Here is a 26761-nt window from a genome sequence, read left to right as displayed (position 1 = left end):
TGACAGCCAGTGTGGTGTAGTGGTTAAGAGCGGTAGACTCGTAATCTGGGGAACCGGGTTCGCGTCTCCGCTCCTCCACATGCAGCTGCTGGGTGACCTTGGGCTAGTCACACTTCTTTGAAGTCTCTCAGCCCCACTCACCTCACAGAGTGTTTGTTGTGGGGGAGGAAGGGAAAGGAGAATGTTAGCTGCTTTGAGACTCCTTAGGGTAGTGATAAAGTGGGATAGCAAATCCAAACTCTTCTTCTACTCTTCTTACAGATAATCTTATACCGTGGATGTTTCAGATAATCTTATATTGCAATTGATTGCTATTGATGTAACTAAAGGTGGTCAAATAAGTAGAATACAAAAAAGAGCTATTTATAAAGACTAAAGAGACTGAAGACCCCCCCCCAAAAAAAAGCCAATGAGGACTGAGCATGTTCATTAGCTGCCATAGGAGCTAACTCCTAGGGGCCAAGGTCCCTTCAGGCTCCCCAATAAAATATTTGAGAGGGCTGCCCCCACCCAAGTTGATGAGCATTGCCATTCAAATGGGGGGTGTGCCATGTCTTGTGATCAATTACATGGGGTGGGGCTTACCTGGCCCTCCTCTCCGATATTTAATTCAAGTTGGCCACCCTGCTAGCCACAGACTGCTGAGTATAACCTGCGGTGAAAAAGAACATCAGGGATGGAATGGAGTAACCTGGGGCAGGGTATTATGGCCAGCCTACCGGGACTTTGAACTGAAGCACTCCTATACCGCAGCATTTTGTTGTGGGTTCCCCCCTTGCATCTTTTGGGTGTTGTTGTTGTTGTTGTTTTTTAAAACCGGTCACCATGTGTGTTGATTCTTTCCACTCCTTTATACTTCCGCAGGAGAATCCACATATCCAAGGCTACGCTCGATTGCCTCAACGGGGATTACAAAGTGGAAGAAGGGCACGGCAAGGAGCGCAACGAATTCTTGCGGAAGCACAACATCGAGACCTACTTGATCAAGCAGCCCGAGGAGAGCCTGTTGACTCTGCCCGAGGACATTGTCAAGGAGTCGGTCGCCGCTGCGGACAGGAGGAACAGCGGGATGATGCTCACTGAAGGATCGTGGAGCCCAGAGCTTCCTTTTGATAACATTGTGGGGAAACAGCATGTAAGTCGCAGCTTCCTTCCTTCCTGCCTTCCTCTTCACACTCGTGATCCTTTAATGCATCTCCATAACAAAAGCCTTGGAGGAAAACAAATTTTCTCTCTAACCTTTTCCCTCTAACACGAACGAACCGCAGATGATTAAACAAACCCCCACAGGTCAGAATTAACCTATGCATCAGAATCTGGGAAAGTGCTAAGGTCTCCCCTCCCATCTCCCTGCCAAAATCAAATGTTGCACGCAGCTGAGTGTTAATTGAATCAGAGCCTCGGACAAGTTCATTATGGGTATGAGAAGATTGCTTAAATTGCTGCAAGCAACCATCAGGCAGCTAACGTTTTGCTAGTTTTCAGCCCAGTGTGTTCAGCCCGGGACTTACTTCTCACAAACAGCAGGTGACACGGCAGGGTTGAGTCTGGAATGAACCACTTCTTGTTGCAGGTGTTGTGGGAGGGGAATCCTCTGTGAAATGTTTTTATTTTATTTTATTTTTTTAAAAAACCCGTCTACACATAGAAAACAACAGGCTAGGTTGGGGTCTTGATTTCTGGACTTCTGATTTGCTGTGTGCCAGGATGTACTTTGTTTATTTTTGTATGCAAGAGAACTCAGCAATGTAGCCCCCTATACTGAAGTGGTGCAGTCAGGAGACAGGTTTACCACTTAGTTTCCAATATGTGAGATGGAACATGTTGTGTCGGAGGCTCAGTATTGCAAATAGAGGATGCAAAGCTTGCTACAAATCACAGGGTAACTTTAAAATATTGCACATATTTCTATTGTGCAGCATGAAGCAATTGGATGCAATTACTCCTTTTGGAATAAAAATTGCCCAGACTCGTAAGTATTCTTCAAAGCTTTACTAACCAGAGCTTCTTCAAAACAGGTACAAAGTAATCAATGATACATCCAGAAAGTTGTATAAAGCAAGTGCATAGGTTCTTCTTCTTAAATATATTACTCAGTTATGACCAGAGCTGAAATCCAAGCTCTGTCTCTCCCATAGCCTACTTTAGCCTGCATCCAGCCTAAGGCTTTGCAGCTCCTGAAGAAGCATCATTATCACATTCTTCTCTGACTGTGCTGGAGTACAAAAGGCAAAGGCAACTCTGTTCAAAATGGCGGATTTGCAATTGAATGCCTTAATCACATGATCTAAGGTTAAACACTCCATGTGAGGGCCAGCAGAGAACAATAGTTACTTATCAACTCAGCTAGAGGCTTAGAGAGCCCTTTCTAGCTTAGTATACTCCAATTGAATTTTCCAATGCTAAATCCCTAAAAACATACATACAGGTAGAGTGGCTGGGGAAACCCAGCCAGATGGGTGGGGTATAAATAATAAATTATTATAATATTATTTTTATCCATTTCAGTGTGCAATTAAACAACTATACTTAACAAGATGGGCTATACGTCTGATCCAGCAGAGCTCTTCCCATGGAGTGATAATGTAGACAACGTTTAAGGAGAAGTCATAGATCAATAGTGGAGCACTAGTTCACATGCAAAAGATCCCAGGTTCAAATTTCTGGTGTCTCTAGTGAAAGGTTCTGAGATAGCAGATGGTGGGAGACTTTGGGGGGCTGCTGTTACTCAGAGTAAGCAGTGTGGCTGTGTGTGAAATAGCCTGGCCCAGCATAAGGCAACTGCAGTTGCTATCTTTAATGCACATCTCATCGAGGAGCATCCTCTCCCCATCTATGAACTTACGGTTTATTTGAGGCACAGTATTTTCCTTATTTTTTATAACTTCACCAGCTAAAACAAGGCCCTCAGCCTGCCTCGTGATGCAGCTGTGCTACAGGGATGGCGAGCTGTGAAAGATTGTGGAGAGCAGGTGGAATAAACACACCTGATACACATGTGCTGGATTGTGCTGTCTCAAGTAGGGTCAAGGCTCTCCCACGTTGCTTCCCTGACTCACCACCTTTCGCCCACCATTTGTGGTCTTAATGGCGATGGCTGTTGCACTCTCCCCCTTGCTGTTGGCCCTCACTTTGAATTGGCTTCATCCACAACGTGTAGCCAAATCTCATTGGCTGTGCGTTGTCATGAAGCCAAGTCAGAGTGAGCTGAATGGTTTGATGGCTCCTTGCTTGTGAAATGCTCTCCTCAAGGACACATGCCTGGCACCATCTTAATCTATGTTTAGGCTCCAGGCAAAACCTTTCCTTTTTCCTGGGGCTTTTGGCCCTTGATTGGAAGGGTCTTAGGGTCTTGTGGCACCTTGTAGTGGGGTGGGATCTGCAAGGCCTGTACATATGTTTTTTTTGGGGGGGTAGTGGTTTGTTTGTTATCATTGGTTTAAGCGCTTGTATTGCTTTGGCTCCCTTTTGCGATGCAAGCAACATCATAATGATTATTGCAATTATTAGTTGAAGCCAATCAGAGCAAGCAGTACAATAAGTGGGACACTTTGCCCCTGTTCACAGGATCCAACCCGCCCTGGCCAAAGAAAGAAGCTTAGATGGAGCCCAAATTAACTTCCCAATGGCTGTGATGACAACAGGTGGGGTGTTTTTTAGAGGGACTTTGTGCATATTGCAAGCATTCCTTGAAAGTGCTTGGGGGGAACTATATAGCTGGAATCAGAGAATCCTAGAAGGGAGCCCCAAGGATCTTCTAGTCCAGGCATGGTCAAACTTGGCCCTCCAGCTGTTTTGGGACTACAATTCCCATCATCCCTGACCACTGGTCCTGTTAGCTAGGGATGATGGGAGTTGTAGTCCCAAAACAGCTGGAGGGCCAAGTTTGGCCATGCCTGCTCTAGTCTAACCCCCTGCAAAGCAGGAATCTCAGCTAAAGTATCCATGACCCAGCCTCTGCTTAAACACCTGCAGTGAAGGACAGCCCACAACCTCCTGAGGGAGACTGTTCCACTGTCGAACAACACTTACTGTCAGAAACTTTTTTTCCTGTTGGAATCTTCTTTCTTGCAACCTGAAGCCCTTGGTTTGAGTCCTACCCTCCAGAGCAGGAGAAAACAATTTTGTTCCCTCTTCCATGTGACAGTCCTTGAGATATTTGAAGATGGCTATCATATCTCCTCTCAGTCTCCTCTTTTCCAGGCTAAACATACCCAGCTCCTTCAACCGCTCCTCATAAGGCTTGAAATATGGTGATACTCATTGAGTTTAGGCTAAATGTGCTTCCTCTCCCTGTTGACCAACAACTTACTTGGGCATTGTAAATCAAGGCTGCTTGTATCTGCATAAGTCGCATCCTGGCTTCTGTTTCTTGGTCTTGTTAGGGCTGGGCAGGGGAAACTTCATGCTTAGGGCCAAATACTACATCTAGCCCCCTCCCCTGCCATGCCCCTCATGCTAGGCCACACCCCTTGCCTGCCCTGCTTTGCACTGCCATTGAGTATCTTTGCATGGCTGTAATGAGTCATTGCACTCTGAAAATGCCATTTCCTTGCCTGCATGGTGGACAGAGAGATTTGTGAGTGTGTGTGTTGAAGCTAGCCTATTGTACAAAAGTATAATTCGTGTTTGTTGCTATTCCCGCTTTAGCCTCTGGTCCTGCCACCAATGACACATTGGGCCCTGTGAAGTTGCCCAGAAGGGAATCTGACCTTGGGCTGAATAGAATTTCCCCATCCTTTGGACTACGTAATAGAAGTGTTCTCAAAAATGCATGCTATGGAAGAAGGGGACAGAGAAAGGTTCTTCTCCTTCTCCCTTAGTGTTAGAAGCCAGGGAGCATCCTCCAACGAAGCTGAATGTTGGAAGACTCAGGACTAACAAAAGAGGGCACACTTTTTCTTGCAGAACCTTGTTAAACTATGGTACTTGCTCCCCAAGGAGGCAGTGACGGCCACCAGCTTGGATCGCTTTAAATAAGGGATTGGACAAAATCATGGAGCATAAGTCTATATCAGGAGCTATTAACCCTGATTGGCTATGCTCTGCCTCTACTGTTGCAGGCAGTATATTTCTGAATTGGTGGAATCCAGAGGTGAGAAGAATGCTTCCAGTAGTCATCCTGTTGGCCTTTGTGAGAACAGGATGCTGAACTAGATGGGCCACTGGCCTGATCCTACAAACGGTTCTTATATTCTAACTGTTGTGAGCTGGGGGAAATGGAAAACAGGGTTGGGGAGAAGAATGGATGGAATGTTTTGGAAGATGGCATGGGTGGGTGACTGGGACCCTGAATAGGATCAGTCTACATTACAATGATTTGTTGCAGGTCTCAGTTGTACACATAGATTGCCGAACCCTGAAAAACACAGATTTCTGACAGCCAGAAAGAAAGGACTTTGTTGGACCACTGCCTCTATTCCCTTTTCAGCAGCCATTGCTGCAAGGCTTGCAGGATCTGACAGGGCGCGGGGAATTTTTAGCTGTCAAAAGATCCCTTGTGAAGGCTGTCTGCTTAAAGAAATTAAAGAGGAAAAGGTTAAAGTGCCTTAAGATACCAGTCTTTCTACCACATTTAAAAGATTGATGAGTCACTGTGGAAGAAGGTCAGCTCGAGTTGCCGTTCCGTCTTCGCTGGGTAGATCCGTAATGACACTATACCTCATTCCCGCTTCTGCTCATGCTTAGTCCTCCTCGTCCCAAATGTCCACATGTCTAACACAATTCCTTTGTTACCTAAGAGATGTTGCTTTGCCAACTGTGCCCCTTGCATCTCAGGCTTTTGACTGGGAATAAGAAAACCCCACGAGTCATTGGTGGAGGGAAATAACTCTGGCCTTTTGAGCATCATACCAAGGTTCTCTTTATTCAAAACTTCTGTCTTGAAGTTTTACAGTTTGTGTGTGTGTGTGTTCATTCTGAGCATATGCAGTTGTTTTTGATTTATTATTTTGCACTCTTCCTCCATTTTAGCATGCTCCATGCCAGTGTCATGATAGTGCTAGAAAAATGGAACCTGTGCCGCCAGCAGAGATAATGGTATACAACCCAAGCAACACGATGGCGAAGATAATACAAACAATTATAACCTAGATGATGTACATTGTTTATCGATTTTAGAAGACAAAGACAAATCCTGACACAACGCCATAGAAATTAACGAATTACCCCCCCCCCCACTAAAAGGAATGTATGAAGTCTGGTTTCACTAGATTTTTCCAAGTGCTTGGAAATAATAACTGCCAAATATATAGTTAAATCCAAAATGCATATACATTGCACATGAAAACCGACTTGTTCTTAAAATTTATACCAGGGGTTGGCAACCTCCAGCCCATGGGCCGGATGCGGCCCACAGAGGCCGTTTAACCGGCCCACGAGCCGCCTGATCACCGAGCCGCCTGCTCGGCAAGTCCCCTGCGTGCTGCCCTAAACTGGCGCAGCACGGCGTGGGGACTCGCCAAGTGGTGCCGGAAATGGTGTCTGTGCATGTCCGCAATGCCGGAAATCGCGTCTGCACATGCCCAGATGCCAAAAATTGCTTCTGTGCAGACGCAATTTTCAGCATCCAAACATGCGCAGATGCCATTTCCGGTGTCGTGGACATACACAGATACCATTTCCGGCATTGCGCTGCGCATGTCTGGCCCACAGACAATCGTCTGTAGGAATGATCCAGCCCATGGCCAGAAAACCTTGCCAACCCCTGGTTTATACAAATATACTTACATAACCTTGAAGATCTAAGTATATTTGTATATTATTAGGTTTACTCTAATAAGATTTGGTTTGAATTATTATCAGAGATTATCAATACAGGCAACAAGAATATATCACTGAAGAAGCCCGAAATTGCCAGGGGAGTGCGCTATCTACAAGCCCCAATAAACGGGCCCCAATGGGGGCGTAGCGGTCTTGTAACTGGTTGGACTGCGAGGGCGAAACAGGCGCAGAACGCCGGCACCCTGTCTTTCATCAGCATCCCTCGGTCATTGCGAACAACGACGAAGTTACCCGTTGTTGGAATCCTCATGAACTTATCTACAAACATCAAGAGAACCAAAAACAGAATCAAGCACTTGGAAAAATCTAGTGAAACCAGACTTCCTAAGTTCATTTTAGTGAGGGTAATTCGTTAATTTCTGTGGCCTTGTGTCAGGATTTGTCTTTGTCTTCTAAAATCGATAAACAATGTACATCATCTGGATTATAATTAAAACAAAATAATGATAATAATAATAATGATAACAATAATAATAATAATAATAATTCCTTCCAGTAGCACCTTAGAGACCAACTAAGTTTGTTCTTGGTATGAGCTTTCGTGTATCTGAAGAAGTGTGCATGCACATGAAAGCTCATACCAAGAACAAACTTAGTTGATCTCTAAGGTGCTACTGGAAGGAATTTTTTATTTTATTTTGTTTTTACCTGTAACTAGGTTATAATTGTTTGTATTATCTTCGCCATCATGTTGCTTGGGTTGTACAATTACCAGTGTCACGATAGTAGCTGTAGTAAAGAACATACCTGTTAACAGCTGTGCTCTTTGGCTCCGTGTGCTTCCCAGTTGCGATAAATCACATGGAAAAGTAACACACAGCCACTATTCCTCCCATTGTGTGACATCCCAGCTCCAGCCTGCCTTATTTACTTACTACATTCGTATTCCCCCTGTTGTCCGAGGGTGAAAAATATGGACTCCCCCCATTTGTCCTCACAACAGCCCTGTGAGGTAGGTTCATAGGAACAAAAAAAAATGCTTCCTTATACTAACCATTCATCCATCTAGTTCAGTACTGTCGGCACTGACAGCAGCTTCCCAGGATTACATCTTTCCCAGCCCTACCTAGAGATGCTGAGGATCGAACCTGAAACCTTCTGCATGCAAAGCAGATGTTCTACTGCTGATCTACAGCCCTTGAAAAGCTTCAAGCTGAACCTTTTTTCAGATGTTCTGCCAATGTGTATGATGGGAACTAAAATCCCGTATATCCCCCCCACCCCCCAAACACACGCAAGAATTTGCTCAAAGGTGAAGGTGCGGTCAACACACATACAATGGTACGTAGAGGGCTGACCCTCAATGAGAGCAAAAACCATGAAAAATAATAATTTTGAGTTGGCTTCCTATCATACACTAAGTAAAGCAATTCACTAACACTTAATGCGTGGCAACTGATAAGACTGGGGAGTTGAGTCTATGAGCAGCTTTGGTTATGATAACTAAAAGAAGTCTCCTTGTTCAGAGGGTGTGTAGCTTTAAATATCAATGGCTGGAAGGAAGGGACAAAGACTGGAGGAAATGTTCCATAGACTTCTTCTTGGTCCACCAGAGACTGCCTCTGAGAACAGAATTAGGGTAGCTCCTTACTCACGGCAATGCGCCCTTGCGTGTCAATGTCCCTCCCTCCCATGATGAGTAACGACACATGAGACATTGTATCGAATTTAATGGGCGTAAAGGCCACAACTTTATTGGTTACGGATGTTGAGCGGTATTGGCTTAGGCTTAGGCATTGGACCCTAACCACTATATCTGACCCCAACCCAGGTGTTGGAAGTCCATGAAGGGTTAACCACCAAGGGGAGCCCAACTGATGCTTATCAAGTGGAACTCCCCTTGTGATCACCGTTGGGGCGTGCCTTAGGCCCTAACCTCCCTAGGCTTCGGACGGGGCCATGCCCCCGGAATCCTTTAACGGAATACCCTTCCAATGAGGGGCAGGTGATGGCGCTACCTCCCCTTTTTACCTCTATTGATGTTATCCAATGCCTAACCGCCAAACCAAAAGTTGTGACGAATTGCTACGAGGTAGGTGAAAAAACCCGATTTGGCTAGCCCAAATGGGAAAAAGTCCTACCAGGCCCCCCAGCCAACTGGGGCAACCAACCGGAGTCCATAGCAAGGTCAAAAACTAACCTAAAGGGTGGGTGGGTGGGAGAACCGGTGAAGCTGGGGGGCAGAGAAGGAGAGGGGGAAGGATTCCCGCCGTCTCCTAGTTAAAGGGCTGCCAGCCCCGCCCCTCTGTCGACCGCATTGGTCGGCCTTCGGGGTTGAATGGCGGGAATCCGGCCAATCGCACAGGGGCTGTGTATCAGCCCCTGCGTGCATGCTCGGGGCGTGACGCCCGCAACGCCACCTCCTGCTCATAAGCGGAAGTGGCTTTTAGAAAAGATGTTGGTTTGCATGAAATTTGCACCTGCTAATTTTATACACAGAGATGCGGATTTAGAAACAATAGCTGTTATTGAAATAGAAATATGATGCATCTCACTGTGGTGGGAAGATTGTGACCAGGTGGCCTTTCTGCCTGCTCAGTCTTCTATCCTGGTGGGCAGGTGGGCACCTGGGTAACGTTGAGGACCCTGTTGATGTCCCTTCATAGGATTCTGTATCTCTTTAAACAAGACGTGGACTGGAAAGCTCTCTGTAAAGTGACCACCTGGTACAAGATGCTGGACTCGATGACATCTTTTTTTGAACCAGGAGGACACTCTTTATGTGTTGATATCTGAGATTCAGCTTCAAACACATACAGGTGAAACTCGGAAAATTAGAATATCGTGGAAAGGTTCATTTCTTTCAGTAATTCAACATAAAAGGTGAAACTAATATATGCGATAGACTCGTGACATGCAAAGCGATATATGTCAAGCCTTTATTTATTATAATTGTGATGATTATGGCGTACAGCTGATGAGAAACCCAAATTAACCATTTCAACTCTGGGGTTTTCATCAGCTGTGCGCCATAATCATCACAATTATAATAAGCAAAGGCTTGACATATCTCGCTTCGCATGTCATGAGTCTATCTCGTATATTAAACTCCAGTAGCTAATGAAAACAATTGCTTACATAAATGGACTTTTCCACGATATTCAAATTTTTCGAGGTTCACCTGTATATTGTAGCAGTTTATCTTTTTACTGCTACTATTAATTTTTCAATGTATGGTGTGTGTGTGTGTGTGTGTTCTGTAATAGCGGCATTCGTACGCTGAAACCCTTCGTACACTTATTTAGGAGTAGGTCTTCAGTGCTAGACTTACATCTGAGCAGTAGAGATAGATATAGTTGTGGTGATAAGTATGAAATTAATAAGTATACATTAATTCTGTAGACCTGGTTCATCGTGCACAGTAATATCCCCAATCCAAAGTGCCTTTCTGTGAATGCAGCCCAGTAATGTTTGAGTGGCTGGGACCACACAGCTTCCCAGAAAATATTATTCTATATGGGGGAGGAGAAACCGTATCCCTATGTACAAGCAAATCCCCACTAGGCAGCCATTCAATCTTGCTGGTTTATACATTTCCTATTCCATATGGCTGTAGCCACAATATCAATCCATGCGGAGTCTTCAGCACAAGGGTCACCAATCTGGTGCTCCTGGGTGCAGTGGTGCCCATGAGGTTCTCCCCTGTTGCCCATGAAGGATCTGAGCCCTTTCCCACTCCCCCCATGATCATGAGATGGTGAGGGTTGTCACCTTGTTCTCCCTTGACCCAGGTTCAATCCCCGGCATCTCCGGGTAAGGTTGGGAAAAGACTGCTTTCTGAAATTCTGTGGAGCTGCTGTTAGTGCAGACAACAGCAAGCTAAGATGTTGTCTTATTCCAAAAGGAATAAGAACATAGGTAGCTTCCTTATATCGGGTCAGACCATATATTCCATACCACACATGCTCTTTCCCCACACCCCTGCTTTGGAAATTGTTTTGATGGGTTGAACTTGTTATTGGATGGTGTGCAGTTGTATTCCTTCAAAATTTATTAACAGCAATTCATAATAATAATAATAATAATAATAATAATAATAATAATAATAATAATAGATGGACAGATGACTGATGGACGAATGGAATTGCCAGCTTCAAAACCCATTGAAAACATGCCATCAAAGCAGTTCTGCCTATTTTACTTGTGTGGATTTTGTGGTTCAGACCTTTACTTTTAAAACTGTGGGGGGTGAATGAATTGCATGGGATGCTGTCATTAAAAAAAAAAAAAGAATAAGAAGAAGCAAAAAATAAAATAAAAAAGATTGCATTTTTAATCCAAAGGGGACTAGCAGGTTTATTCTTTTTGCATGTGCTTCCCCCTAGACTCTGGCTGCCCTAACAAGAAATTCAATAAATCTGCTTCCAAACCATCTTGCACAAGCTTTGCATGTCCAGTCTGGGCCTGAGGAAATTAACAAGCGAATAGAGCACACCATCGACTTGCGGAGTGGCGATAAATTGCGAAGAGAGCATATCAAGCCTTTCTCCCTGATGTTTAAAGACTCTAGCCTGGAGCATAAGGTAGCTGAGTCTTGATAGATGTTTTTGTCTTGGAATTAGTGAATAAGATGACATTGATTTTGGGTTTTCTTTTCTGATTTTTCCCTCTCCCCCAGACTGATCCGAGAACCATTCAAAAGCATTGCAGTTCTTGTAGTTGCATAAGTGTGATGACTCAATTTAAGAGCCAGGAAACCCCATCTGCAAGAAGTGACTAAGCTTTTCAAGGCAACCAAAGCACTGTGATATTTAAAAAAAAAAAAAGTGGTGAGGAGGGACAGAGATTGGCGTAAATAAATAAATAAATCTCTGCTTTTTCTGCTCTGGAAGTCGTGAGACACCTTTGTTGTAACAATGTGCTAAGGGGTTTTTTGACCGATGGCTGCCTTGGAATGTTCACCAACATTCAATGGGCCATAACTATATATTTTCCACAAATGTATGAAACTGTAGTCTGGTGGTCATTTTTAAAGGGTGGAGAGAGGATTCAGAAGCCTCTTTTGGAAGGGGTGGGCAGGAGCATAGAAGCAAAGAGCCACTGCAAACAAGCCACTTGAGATTTATTTCAGATACTAATATTGTGCAGCTTAAAGCAACAGGATGCATAAAAACAGACTCCTTTTGGGAGGCCCATAATTGTGATTAAAGCTTTACTTGCAGAGCTTTCTTCAAAACAGGACGAAGTAAATGATACATTCAAAATAGGCATAAGATCATGTACAAGCCCAGCACAGGCTCAGCTTCTTATAAAATATGGAATACTCCCAGCAGATATAAAATCAGAGGTCTGTCTCTCCCTACTGCCTCCATTTTGACTGGAGTTGTATTCACTCACTGGAGATGGTTCATTTACACATCCTGACTTCCACAGAGTTTGGGAACAAAGACTCAACCACCACCCTTCCAAGATCGCAAATTTGCAATTCAAGAGCCTCCCATATGATCTAAAGTTAAACATTCACATGTTAGCTAGCAGAAAACAGCAACAGTTAATTATCAATCCTTTGTGATCCCATGGACCAGAGCAAATTACAGAATTTTAATTGTTAGATGAGAATTTTGCAGGGTGGTTTTTTTTTTCAAATTATTTTTGGGACAGCCTATATGCCAATAAAGGTTTGAGATTGAAATGACTGGCCAGTCTAGATGGGTTGAAACCCTAGCTCTAGGGATAGGAGGAACTTTGTCATCGAGGTCAGGAGAATGAGGGAAAATCGATTCTCTCCAAGGAAGCGACTCAATTCCAAGAGCAAGAGTCCAAAATTATAGACAGGCCAGACTTGAGGAAGATCTTTGGAAAAAAGGATTATAATATATATATATATATTTGTCTATTTTATTGTAAACATCTTCTCATTAATGTGTAGTTGTTCCAGTCTTGTGCCTTCCATCACTCCTTCCCATGGTTGTTCTATAGAACGGTGCCCTTGTGTATGATTTTGGGTCTATTTTGCTGGCATATTATTAGAACCCCAAGCTAGTAGCAATGGTGATAGGGTGATATGGAACAATGATCATACGTGGACTCAGGCCTGTTTATTTCAGTGGGTTTTATTCTGAGTAGGACTTAGTTTGAATGTGGTGCTTCCATGAGCACATGCTGAGCCTAGGCCTCGGAGTTTGCTTTTTAGTACCGGAACTGGATGAAGCCCACAATCCTTTCACACCAAAGTATCTTTCTCCAAGCCTTGCTCCAAACATTAATGCCTCCCAGCATGAGAAGCAATACACCTCTAATTTTAGGCTTATGAGACTGATGTAGGCAGACTCATAGAGTTGCATCTCCCCCATCGCTTGTCCAAGCATCTTCCAGCTGAACAAAGCTCCCATTGGCTTCGGTGGGGGTTTCCAAGAGGCGTTCCTTGTCGTAAGGCGTCTCACTCTCCACGGTCGGAAGTGCCCCTTGTACTCTTAATCCCATTATTTTCCGAAATACTGGAAACAAGCTGAATAGGGAAAGCAACCTTAAAGAAAATCAAATAACGGCGCTTTCTTTTCTTCTTCTTTTCGGGAAACGGATAATAACCGCAGACCTGCAAACATGTCAGCTTATCTAATTTCTCCTCTTCCTTGTATGACTGCAATTCAATTTGCAACATTGGCCAGATCATAATGGTTATTCTTTTTTCTCTCCCTCTCTCACTTTTCTTTTTTAAGAAAAAGGACAAACCGTAAATAGCAATTGAAAGCTTAGCTGGGTTAAATGTCTATAATAGAACAGCTTTCTTGGGAGCCAAGTTATTTTGGCATCAATCCAGTACTTGCCCATCAGAAAAGACAAGGCTTCAAACCACTTAGTGCTGAACCACGTTGTAAACTGGCTGCATTAAGCTTCCGTTGCCTGACAATGCTATTTTTTTCCTGGGGGTGGGGAGTGCCTGTCCTAAGGTCACCAGCTTCCCCCTCTAACTTCTGTATCTAAACAGGAGCCTGCTGGCGCATAAAAATGCAGTTTTCTCTGGCATGCCATATGTTTAAAGCACATCCAATGCACATGACTTTTCCCCAAAAGAAACCTGGGAACTGTAGTTTATTAAGGAAGCTGGGAAATGAACCCCCGTAAGGGAGGAAACTGCAGTTCCCAGGATTCTTCAGGGCAGGGGGAAGTCACGTGTTTTATGTGTGCATTGGATGTGCTTTAAATACAGGGTTAGGGTCTGCCCAAAGAGCTAAATGGTGGGAGAAGCATCTCCTAGTCAATTTATATGCACCACAGCCAGGAAAAAAAGTTTGTTCCCCTAGCTCTGGGGGTGGGGATATTGTGTCCCTCTAGAGGTTGTTGGACAACAGTTCCCATGATTCCTTGTTATTCACCCTAGGCTGCACAACCATTGTCCAGAGAGGATGGGAGCTGGGTTCTCCCTTCACTCTCAGACTATGTGACTATTAAAACAACAACAACAACCATAAAGCGGTTTGCATAAAGGATTAAACAACAAAATCACCAGTGCAAACAGTTTTAAAACAGCTATTTTAGGGATGCCTTATTTCAAGAAGTAAAAATCTGGACAAAAATCCAGACATTTTGCCAATTTTCCAAAATTCTGTCATTTAAACACATGACAATGTTCCACATATCTGGGTAGGCTTGTCTCAGCAGGCACCAAAAAGTTGAGGGTGCCTGCCTGATGTCAATAGGCTGGGAGTTACATACAAGTGATGACTGCTGTTGAGTTCCGGTCCTGCTTGCTGGTTGGTCACCATGGGAACATTGACTCTGGACTTTGATGTGATCCAACAGAACTCTCTACCCATCCCATGTCCCCAGAAATGCAATCTTCTTTTTCTTTTCTTCTTTTTACCAAGCCAACATCCTATATAAATTCAAAAACATTAAAAAAACACCATCATGCCAAGACAATTCACATATTAAGTGTGTTAAGGTTCAGTGTATTACAGTGCAGCAAAACAATTGCTATTAAAATTATGTCTGGCCCTCCAAAGGTCGACATAAGGTTGCCAATCAGCCATAAGATTAGATTTCTGTCTGATCTTATGGCTGTCCCTTCATGTACTGGCTCTAGTTAGTTGGCTGAACTTTGCTATTTGACGGACTTCTTGTTTCCTTACACCTTGGGATCCTAGAAATTTTCCCGTTCCAGCATAGCAGCTGCCAATAAAACAGAGGTCATCATTCAATGTGTTTGGGGTATGTTAACATGATTAATTTCCCAACAGCAATGGGTTTTTGTTGTTGTTTTGTTGTTGTCCTAATAATCGTTCATAAACAGCCATCTTCTGAATATTTATAGATTCTATATATATTGTCTTCATGTACTACCTTCCTGTGAAGGTACCCAAGGCAGTTTGCAATTTAAACACTGCGTAGGGTACCAGAGAATTTATTGTGGAATTACGAATGATGTACGGAAAGTAGGTGCAGATATCACCCATCCATCTCTCAGAACATTTAAGGTGTTGGGTCGGGTACCCATGTATCCTACTGGGAACAGTTATTTCTCGAAAGCATCCTCTATTTGAAGGTCCATAAGTATTTTATATATAAAGAACACAAAGCTGGAGAGTTGCCCATCAACAGCATGTGAAAGATGGAGTGAGTAGAGACACTCGTCACTTGGTTGTAGCCTTCCCCACTTGGTGAATGGGTTGTATCCATCGCTAGCAAGGATTTCTGCTTGCCCAACAGAATTCTCACCCTCTCCTCACCCCACCCCTAAATCTTTTCTGGGGGTTCCCCCAGCTCTCCAGAGCAGATCAGGGGAAGGAAGAGAGTGCAGAAGAGGAGAGGAAATCTCATTGCACTGATGGGGCGTGCGAGTTGGATACCATCCATTGTATTTCTATTAACTTTTGCTAATTATTTCAAAATATTATGCCAATCCACCTCCTCCTTTGTCCCCTTTTTTGATGTTGATGAAAGTGGCGTATCACAAATGCAGGGTCATCTGTTGCAACTTAATGCCAGTAGGTTTAGGACAGATGAAAAAAAGCATTGCACATAACACACGGTTAATGTATTGAATTCATTGCCACAAAGTATGGAAATTACCAGTAGCTGAGATTCCTTGGGGGGGGGCAAGAGGAGGACATTTGGACAGGTTTGTGATGGTTTGGTGTAGTGGTTAAGAGTAGTAGACTTGTAATCTGGGGAACCGGGTTCGCGTCTCCGCTCCTCCACATGCAGCTGCTGGGTGACCTTGGGCTAGTCACACTTCTCTGAAGTCTCTCAGCCCCACTCACCTCACAGAGTGTTTGTTGTGGGGGAGGAAGGGAAAGGAGAATGTTAGCCGCTTTGAGACTCCTTCGGGTAGTGATAAAGCGGGATATCAAATCCAAACTCTTCTTTGGTCACCACGATAGTTAGACAAATGCTTCACACTCAGAAGTGGCATCATGCTGAAAGCCAGTTGACAAGCGCACGAGATTCTTAGAAGCATAGAAAGGTTCCTTACCACTGGTCCATGGAGCTTAGTATTGCCTACCGTACTGACTAGCAGTGGCTCTTCAGGGTTTTAGACTGCAGATATTCCTAGCCCAACCCGGAATTGAACCTGCAGAGCTTCTGTATGCAAACCCGATGTTTTACCAAAGAGCTAACAGTCCTTCTTCTGTTCATGCCCTGACTTGAAGTTTAATGACAGTTCTGTTCTGGTTTTGAAGGGTGTTTCTGATATGGATCCATGTTTTCTAGATATTGTATATCACCTAGATAGTTTTGATAAGTAAATAATGCAACTCTGGATCCAACAGTGAGTTGAATCCAGAGTAATCTAGGTCCCGTAGAAATCAATGTAAGAAGCTGGTCTCAAGTCATGCATTATTTGCACCTATAGCCCTATAAACACAATCAATTAGAGGGATTATATTGAGGTGCAAGGAAGGGAGAGTGTGCACGAGTGTGCACATTCTGACCCCTCATCCCCACGCCCTCCATATACTCAAAAGTGCCACAGGGTAAGATCCTGCACTTCTGGAGGCTCCTGGATGCTTTGGAACCTCTGCAGACCATCCCTGATGAACACAGAGAAGGTGGCAGGGATGAGGGGTGGAGATACCGTGATTTAACTTGCACAGATGAGCGTCTGAAGAGGATCCAAATCTGGATCCAAACCAATGTTGGAAACAGAAATTTTGACATAGGTGTACTCCAGTCCAATCCAGTAGGACCAGAACCTGTCCAAGCCTCAGCCCTGAGGCTGAGGAGCAAATGACACACCTAGTAAAGGTAAAGGGACCCCTGACCATTAGGTCCAGTCATGTCCGACTCTGGGGTTGCGGCGCTCATCTCGCGTTACTGGCCAAGGGAGCCGGCGTACAGCATATATTCAACACAAAAAAACAGCGGCAATTTGTTGTCGACAAAGGACAGCTGGACATAAAAAGGGTCCCATTACCTTCAGTAGCTCATCAAGCCTAAATCCAGCCCTGGTAAGCCCCCTTTACCTGTGGGTGTAAATCACCTCCACCTGCTCTTGCAGCTACCGATCTTTCAAAGAAGGGGTCAAACACATGCTTCACCTGCAGATGGTTCAATCCTGAGTTCCCTGCATTCCAGTGAGCGGTGGCTGCACCCCGTAAGCCCAAACACATACACCCCTCTGCTCTCTAGATACCTCACCAAATGGATCCCCTTCCTTGCTGGTCATTTTGTGTTCAATCCATCAACCCCAGCCTTTTGGCTGCAGCATCTTCCTCTGGCTTAAGTGGCAGAAGTTGCCTTTTCAAAAAAACATTTTGAATGTGACTCATTATATGAAAAGAAAAAAGCAGGCGAGGAAATGTTGGTTGCAAGATGGAGCAGTCGGCTTTTGCTTCCTTGGTGAGGGTGATTTACAATCTCCTCCACTGCATATTTCTTCTGAGGGGATGGAGATATATATATATCCTATTTTTAAAAAATCTCACCCTAGGAAGCTAATTAATTTACCGGATCGCCTTGCTAATTTCCCAGAAGCCTCGCAAAGCTGTCTTGCTCTCTTCGCAGAGCTGTCAAAGCAGACTAAAGTTATTTCTTTCCCCTCTGCGTTCCCTCTTCTATTTCAGTATTCCCAAATGAGGGACGAAGTGTTCAAGTCGAACTTGGTGTGTGCGTTCATGGTCCTCGTCTTCATCACAGCGATCCAAAGCTTGCTTCCTTCTTCGAGGTAAAGGCAGAGACTTCTCTTGAACGGTATTGCAGGGCAGCCATCTGAATAGTTTCAGGCCTCGTATGCACTTGTCAGGGAAAGAGGGACTACTCGGGAGGAGCAGGGAGAGAGAGAGAGGAGCAAGCTAGAGCTGGGAGAGAAGATAGTGATTCCTCCAGGGAAGGGGGGTCACTGGGCTATAGAGAACAGCCACCCATAATCTCTACAGATTCATCCTCCTCCTCCAGCCCCCGTCAGGAAATGTCTCCGGAAGAGAGGGAGATGCCAGGCTTGGGGATGACAGAACAGAGACACAGCACCGTCAGGCACAGACAGGAAGATGAGCCGAGGGGGAGTAGGAGGAGACGGAGACGTCATTTTAGGGTGCCGAGCCGTTGGTTGTGTTGGCGGGTGAGCGGAAGCCCGCCACTCCGAGAAACTGAAACTGACTGAGCAGTCATGGCTGCAGCGACTCTGTAATTCCATTATGGACAATAAATAGTTTTAGCTTACCTAAAGGCTTGTCGTTACTCATGAGCAACATCCAAGGGAAGGAGTAAATCCCTGACAGCACTGTACATTTGAAGGAGTATCATTCCATTTTAAACAGCCATGGCTTCCCCAAAGCATCCTGGGAAATGCAATTTGTTAAGGGTGCTGGGAGTTGTTAGGAGATTCCTATCCTTCCATTCACAGAGCTACGATTCTCTCTCTTTTTTAAAAAATATTTTTTTTTTTTTTTTATACTAAATTACTACAAAAAAATAAAATACACATTCACATACATTTTTCAGTTTTGGCTAACATAGCCGTGACTTCCCTCAGACCTTCCACATGGTTTAAAAGCGACATGAAGAAGACAGGTTTTAGTGAGACTAAATAAAAATTTGAAATTGAAATATTAAATAGTGACTTTAAAGTACTTGCTAAGATGTACAAGATGCTGTTGGAATAGAACCTGAGGGATGAAGAAGTAAAGTCGGTGATGATTCATTGGGCAAAAGACTTTGGATATAACATCATGCTAGAAGACTGGGAAAAACTTTGGAAGGAAGGAATGACATTTACGGCATGCACATCAATAAAAGAAAATATGCTAAAAATGATGTATAGATGGCATATCACCCCAGTTAAACTAGCAAAGGTGTATAAGTCTGATAATAAGTGTTGGAAATGTAAGGAAAGTGTCGGTACCTTTTATCATATGTGGTGGGAATGTAAGGAGGTGAGGGCATATTGGGATATGATCTATCAAGAGCTACGATTCTCAGAGCTATTCAGGAATCTATCCTTCTTTGCAGGGAACATATGAATATCACTGGCAATTGCTGAGGGTTTATAATAAGAATAATTTATTATTTATCTGACTGGGTTGCTCCGGCTACTCTGGGCGGCTTCCAACAAATTAGAACACTATACGGCATCAAACATTAAAAACTTCCCTGAACAGGGCTAAAAGCAGTGTTTTTATCTGAGGAAAAACCAAAACAAATTCGCAGTAAACTGAATACAATTAGAACTAGCAATCTACTAAACCAGTGGCCCCCAATTAGCTAAGTACCATGGACCCGTTTCTCAAAAGCCTAGCCATGGACTCCTGCTCTCTGTGGTAGTTTTTGTCATGTGAATAGTGCCACCATGCCTTCCAACACATCCCAGCACAAAACCAGGCCGTCCTCTCGTGCGAGTCACATGACACGCAAGAGAACACTGCGCACCAAACCACATGTTTTTCAGCACCACGGTCTCGCCTGGCCACTATCTCACGTGTTTTGGGGCACCGTGCTCTCATCCAAGAGCAACGGGGGCCCAAAATGATATGCCCCAGACAGTTGACAGATCTGTGCCACAGATCTCCTGGGTGGGTTTCGCGGACCCCCATTTGAGAACCACTGTCCTAAACCCATTCCTCCAAATACCAGTTGCTGTGAATCAGAGGTGGCCAGAGTACTGTTGTCCAGCTTCCAGGTTTTTCCCCCAGTCATCTGGTCGGCCTCTGTGAGCATGCTGGGCAAGATGGGTCATTGGCCTGATCCAGCAAACTCTCCTTAAATTCTTATTCCTGCCCAGCTATTTTCCTCTGCCCTCCACCCTCTTCCCTATCCCTCTTCCAGCTTTTGCCTCCCAGCCAGCATCCCACACTCCCTTGAACTCCCTGCTCCCACATATCCTAAAATTGTGTACTCCAGTTACAGGTAGGTAGCCGTGTTGGTCTGCCGTAGTCAAAACAAAATAAAAAAATTCCTTCCAGTAGCACCTTAAAGGTAAAGGGACCCCTGACCATTAGGTCCAGTCGTGCACGACTCTGGGGTTGCGGCGCTCATCTCGCTTTATGGCCCCAGGGAGCCGGTGTACAGCTTCCGGGTCATGTGACCAGCATGACTAAGCTGCTTCTGACAAACCAGGGCAGCGCACGAAAATGCCATTTACCTTCCCGCCAGAGCGGTACCTATTTATTTACTTGCACTTTGATGTGCTTTCGAACTGCTAGGTTGGCAGGAGCAGGGAGCGAGCAATCCCCCTGTCGCGGGGATTCAAACCGCCAACCTTCTGATCTGCAAGCCCTAGGCTCAGTGGTTTAACCCACAGCGCCACCCACGTCCTTAGAGACCAACTAAGTTTGTTATTGGTATGAGCTTTCATGTGCATGCACACTTCTTCAGATACCACTTGTGTACTCCAAGCACTCTTCTTCTCCTTCCTCTTTCAAGACACCTCCGCATGGATTCTCACAATATCCTCTTTCTTTTCCTCCTCCCTCAGGATGGTACCGATGATCGTCCAGTTTTCCATCCTGATTATGCTGCACTCGGCTCTCGTCTTAATCACAACCGCGGAGGATTATAAATGCTTGCCTCTCGTGCTCCGGAAAACGTGCTGCTGGATCAACGAGACTTACTTGGCCCGGAATGTCATCATCTTTGCCTCGATTATGATTAATTTCCTGGGAGCCATCATCAACATCGTAAGCCCCCAAGGGGGTCGGGAAGTGTCTGATGATGGGCAGAGGGCAGGGCAGGGCTGGGGGGGAGGAAGAAGATTTATTATTTCAGTGGATAGGTTTTTGTTTTGTTTTTCAGCCGCAGGAGCTTCTAATGCATGTATACAAGGGAGGGTTTTAATGTTGTCCCACAGACAAGTCAGAGCTGTCGAACATCAGGGGAAATCAGTCTGCTGTAGTGTGGGATTACATGGAGCCTGATTTGTCCCTTGTGAAGATAATCTTTTTTAAGAGAAAAAGAAAATCCTCTTGCTTTATTCTGCTCAGTATACGTTGCTATTTCCAGCTACATATAGACCCATACTGGAGAGTCGATTTTAAAAAAAAAATGCCGCTGAAAACAGTTCATGTCCATGTGCAGATGGCAGTATTGAATCAGTAGCTCGTGTACTTCTAGACCGTACTCTTTATAAAGGTTTGAGGAGTGAGATTATTACTTGGCCCTCTGCTACTATTCATACCAGGTCGCTTGTCCTTTCTTCTGACAGATCAAGATTAACCAGGCGACAGCAAAAACTGCATTTTTTTTAGCAGGAGCAATTAGAGTAAGATCTATTATTTGATTAACTTTCTAACATTGCTCAGCTTTAAAAAAAAAAAAAGAAATCAAAAGGAAACCTATTGGCTCACATGTTTGATCTGCAGCTGAAGGAACATGTGTCAATTTTGTCATTTGCATTGATGTAAACATATTTTGTAGGGGTGTGGGTGGTCTAAACCACTGAGCCTCTTGGGCTTGCCAATCAAAAGGTCGGCGGTTCGAATCCCCGCAATTGGGTGAGCTCCCGTTGCTCTGTCCCAGTTCCTGCCAACCTAGAAGTTCGAAAGCACGCCAGTGCAAGTAGATAAATAGGTACCGCTGCAGCGGGAGGGTAAATGGCCTTTCCGTGCGCTCTGGTTTCCGTCACAGTGTCCTGTTGTGCCAGAAGCAGTTTAGTCATGCTGGCCACATGACCTGGAAAGCTGTTTGTGGGCGAATGCCGGCTCCCTCGGCCTGAAAGCAAGGTGAACTCCGCACCCCATAGTCGCCTTTGACTGGACTGAACCGTCCGGGGGTCCTTTACATTTTTATAACAATAATTTTAAAAACCATATTTTGTACAGCTAACTGCTTTGCTCTATCCCTGGCATATTTTATCTTATTGCTATGTCTAGTGGCTAATGCAAATAAAGTTTCAATCTATCAATCTATCTTCCGACTACATATAGTCAGCTGTGATAATTTAGCTTCCCATAGACAGGTGTATAAATATAACCCAAATTAGATTTGACTGAATTAGCAAAGAGCCTTAATTCTTCGACACGTTCCTGTTTCTCAGACATCTAAACTGTTCATGACCAGGAAATTGGTTTTCACTGTTTGGTTCCGGAGGTTCTCCAACTTTTAGGTACACCATATAGGCTTAGCTCTACCAACCCAAACAGGGTCTGCCTGGATAAAAGGGTTTATTGCACATAAAATAATTTAAAAACAGTTGAAGACAACAAAACCAGCGGATACAGTTAAGACAAAACTGAAACCCTAAGAAATGAACACTCATGGTAATCACCTTGAAATGTTGGTGTAGAAGGCAATTATTAAATTAATTGTAATAGTAATATTATAATAACCATTTAATTCTCTTCCCATGCCAATTCTGATTCATTACCCTGCCTGGCGACACACGCCCCTTGTTCTTGGCCTGTGCTGCATCTTCCTTCTGCCCAAAACCTTGTGGTGATTTTTATTTTACCTGCCATTTTAATATTTTTAATCTTGTCAGTGAGATTTGCTAGTGATGCTTCATTATTTTCTTAATTTGTTATTATTCTGTTGTAAACTACTTTGAGGGATTTTTGATAGGCAGAAAAGGGACCAATTGGCTGAAATATACATACACATACAAGGTACTAGTTACAGGCAGGTAGCCGTGTTGGTCTGCCGTATTCGAAACAAAATAAAAAAAATTCCTTCCAGTAGCACCTTAGAGACTGTGAGGTTTGGAGCTTACAGGGTTAAATAAGCTCAACAGTCCACCCTGCCCATAGGGAAGGTGTGTCATACTTCCGGGTAGTTCTGCTGTATGTGAAGCCTATGTGATTTGTGACGTACTGTTTATTTTCTGTTCAGTTCTGGTTTCACTTTTGACCGGGCGAGATGTCTTCCGTAAGCCTGGGAAAGAATGTCCGTGATATATGCTTGTAAATAAAGCATGCTTGCTTAAAACAAGCTGGACTTTGTGGAATTTATATGCTGCCAAGAGAGGCACACATACTGTTGCGCAGGAGAAGTTTGAACAACTCTGCAAAAGCACTGGAGAAGCAGAGGGAAAGGCAGCAAAAAGCGTTGCTGGACGCCATTAGTGTTTTCCAAGTGCTAAACTGTTTTTGAGGCTTTAACAGTTAAAAGAAAAGCGCCAACAGAGACCAACTAAGTTTGTTATTGGTATGAGCTTTCGTGTGCATGCTAAGGTGCTACTGGAAGGAATTTTTTTATTTTGTTTCAACATACAAGGTAATATCCCTTGTCAATGTTGAACCATTGATTTCAGTGAGTCTACTCTAACGTCAGATGTTACCCAAAGCCAGTATTTAATCACTCTCATATGGTTGACACATAAATGACTTGCTTTTTTAAAATAAAAAATTCTTCTTCTCCTTCTGTGTCCACAGCTATGGTGTGATTTTGACAAACCGATGCCATTTAAGAACCAGACTTTCAACTCTTCTGTGAATTTAACAGACCTTTGCTCCTACCCAGAGGTAATTCTGAGAGGGCTGTTTTAGAAAGGCAGCACATTTATTCACAACTAACCTTCCCATTCCAAGGCTCCGCAAGAGAGTGCTTATGCAATGGAGACTGTCACTGCTGGGGCTGTCCATCCCCCCCCCCCCGGTCACTGACGTCAGCGACCACTTTGCATGCAGGATATCTCAGATAGGGCTGGGAAATGCCCCCCCCCCAGTACTATTAAGTGAACAAGGCTACATTTATGAAGAAATGGGTGGAAAGAGGACAAGATGGAAACCTTTTGGGGAAAGTGTAGTTCTGATGTTTGTTGGCTCATGACACCTGATTGGCTCTCTAATTACTCATGCTCATTGGCTACATTCAAATGAAGGAAAGCTACTGCAGATCAACCTAAGCAAGTTGTGTTTCCTTTTTCTGGTTATTTGGCTATAACTTTTGATAGAATACAGATAATTGAACAAACTTTGTTGCATTACATTCTTCATTAAATTATCTTTCCATTGATATATAACTCTATGGTATTACTCAAAAGGAAAAATGGTGTTATGAGCCATCAAACCTCAGAAATATATTTTTTCCCAAAAGGTTTCCACAAATTTGGCCACTAGTGTAAACCCCCTTGGTGGGAATTGAGCCCTGCTGAACTTAATTGGGGCTCCCTTCTGAGTGGTCATGTGAGGGATTCATAAACTCATGGAATTGGAGAGCTGGGAGGGGGCCATCTATTCCAGCCCCCTGCATTGCAGGAATCTCAACAGAGTTTCTCCCCTCTGAAGTGTGCCGATGCAGCCTTAGCGTCCCCCTGCGGCTGAAGCACTTTTTAGCAAAGAGGGTGCTATAACCCTCCTTCAACAGGAGGGAATCTGGTTGGGCAAAGCCAAGTGAGCACCCCTAGCCAGCTGGCCAGCCGTTTCCCACCTTCCAAGCCCAAACGTGACAACCGCTGCCCCATCTTGCTTCCTCCAAGCACCTCCAAGGCCCACAGACCTGTGCATGCTGTCTCAGCCCCTCTGAGTTCAACTGGGACGTCCCTCCTAAAGCGAAGCATGCTCAGGATCTCGCAGCCTTGCCCCCGCATCCTCCCCGGAGGGCTTTCCAACCCGGGCTGCGAGTATGGCGCACAGTAGCAGCCTGGAAGTAGACAGCCAGAGTTGGGGGAACGAACTGCAGATTCGCGAGCGCTGGAAGCTGAAACGAATTCCTATCCCAATCTCCTTTCCAAAGTATTTCGTCTTCACCGGCATCCTGGCGATGGTGACCTGCGCCGTCTTCCTCCGTCTCAATTCTGTCCTCAAGCTCGCGGTGCTGCTCATTATGATTGCCATCTACTGCTTCTTGACAGAGACCATTTATGCTTCGCTCTTCCTGCGGTACGACGACATCAATCACAATGGAGAGTAAGTGTTTAACGCAGCTTTAAATGCCTGCAGCCGGGATCTTTGATGACATTGAAGAAACCCTCTTCCCTCCATAACGCACCGGAGCACAGGCTTTGAATGCAGAATGTCCCGGGTTCAATCCCTGGCATGTCCAGTTAGGGCTGGAAAAGCTGCAGAGCTGCTGCCTGTCCGTGTAGACAGTACTGAGCTAGGTGGACCTATGGGATGACTTGGTTTAAGGTAGCTTCCTGTGTTTCAGTATACGGTACAGTTTGGGCAGCGTACTTGTCAATAGATCCAAGAACAGGCCTTTGTACCTTGGCGTGAGTTTGGCTCCCAACTATTGAAAGTGGAAATGGGGGATCTGCAACAACTCTGGGGAACAACGTGCAAGTCATGCGTGGGAATATTTAAACTTTTCAGTGAATTTCAATCAGGATTTCAGCCTCCCGGCTTAAGAAATATAAAATTTGTTTTGCTGTGTCAGATCAAAGCTCCATGTAAATGGATGGCATTTGGAGCAAACCTCCCCAACATGTTACTAATTGCATAAAGTATTCATCAAGAAAGTAACAATCTTGTAAGTATGTTGGACTAGATTTGCTCCCCACCTCCAAAATAAAATAAAATAAAATAAAATAAAATAAAATAAAATATAGAATAGAATAGAATAGAATAGAATAGAATAGAATAGAATAGAATAGAATAGAATTTTGGGACCTGGGGTGGAATGCAATTTTCTTCTTTCTGAGATGTCTCTTTTTCACTATTCATTTCTTTGGTCCATGACTATACATTCCTTAGATATATATATATATTTACTCTTCTCATTGTCATGACTTAGCACTAGTTTCTACATTCAACTTTTCTTGAGAAAACTATTGCAGACAGTCAAAGTGGGGAGCCCTCGCTTTGACTGTTTCCCTTGCCCCAAACTGCCTGCTATTGGAAATCTAGCATGTCAGGGAGAAGGGCTCAACTTGGCTTTCTCCCTGGCCAGCTAGCTTTCCATACTCAGGGATTTTTCTCTACTAGGGACTTTTCAAATCTGGAATACACTCTCCCCCCCCCCGACCCTCTCCAGCATTCGTGAACATATTGTGCTGACTGAAGTGCTGCAGTCCAGTGGGAGGGGGGGGGAGAGAGCTTTGCCATTTCTGCTGGGTGTATAAACAGATCCATACACAACATCCTTTCATTTCTTCAAATAACGAAAGTAAAAATAGCCTTGAGAAATAGAGAACCTCACCCGAGTCATCTCATATCTAGACAAGATAATTCCTTAGTGGTGCTGGGAATATCTCATCAGCTGGAAAACGGATTCATCAGAGATGAAAGAGGGTGTCCTTATTATGGATCCACAAATAGGAAAGCAATACCACGGATGGTTTGAGGTGTCAATCTTTTTACTCCTATTACTGTCAAAAAAATGCAGCTCTCTTGTCAATTGCTGGCTAGGCTGCCGCATGGAAATGAGGATGGGGTTCAGGCATCGGGTGTGAATGTCTGAGAGAAGCTGAAGCTGTATTTTTCTCCCTCTCTCACTTTTCTGAACGCAGAAAAGTGAGGGCAGAACGAGAAATTGCCTTAATTATGTAGCAGGCAGCTTCATGCCTTTCTTTTCTTGAGATAATCACAAGCAGAAGGGAACCCAATTCTTACTGGGAAGGTAATTTGTAGGAAGGGGGGGGGGCTTATCTGTTCACATCCCCCTGCAATCCTCGCTCCCCTGCCCCTCTCACAGCTAGGAGCCTCACAGACACGGCCTCGTGAGGAAT

At 44.3% G+C, this 26761-nt stretch overlaps 1 protein-coding gene across 2 annotated transcripts in view; it reads left to right on the top strand.

Moving 5' to 3' along the window:
• Window positions 1–26761, top strand: part of ADCY8 (adenylate cyclase 8) — a 123791-nt gene that overhangs the window by 64259 nt on the left and 32771 nt on the right. The window contains exons 7-12 of one of the 2 annotated variants that reach the window (XM_033155867.1): window positions 865–1135; window positions 11109–11306; window positions 17790–17890; window positions 20636–20837; window positions 23526–23615; window positions 24829–25001. In XM_033155867.1, the coding sequence (XP_033011758.1) occupies window positions 865–1135; window positions 11109–11306; window positions 17790–17890; window positions 20636–20837; window positions 23526–23615; window positions 24829–25001 (1035 nt within the window). The remainder of the gene's footprint in view (window positions 1–864; window positions 1136–11108; window positions 11307–17789; window positions 17891–20635; window positions 20838–23525; window positions 23616–24828; window positions 25002–26761) is intronic. The other variant, XM_033155868.1, reaches the window with a different exon arrangement.

This window comes from Lacerta agilis, chromosome 7 (assembly GCF_009819535.1).
Source record: "Lacerta agilis isolate rLacAgi1 chromosome 7, rLacAgi1.pri, whole genome shotgun sequence".
NCBI classification, from domain to species: Eukaryota; Metazoa; Chordata; class Lepidosauria; order Squamata; family Lacertidae; genus Lacerta; species Lacerta agilis.
Note: the sequence above shows the minus strand (reverse complement) of the source record. Positions and strands in the feature narration are given on the sequence as shown.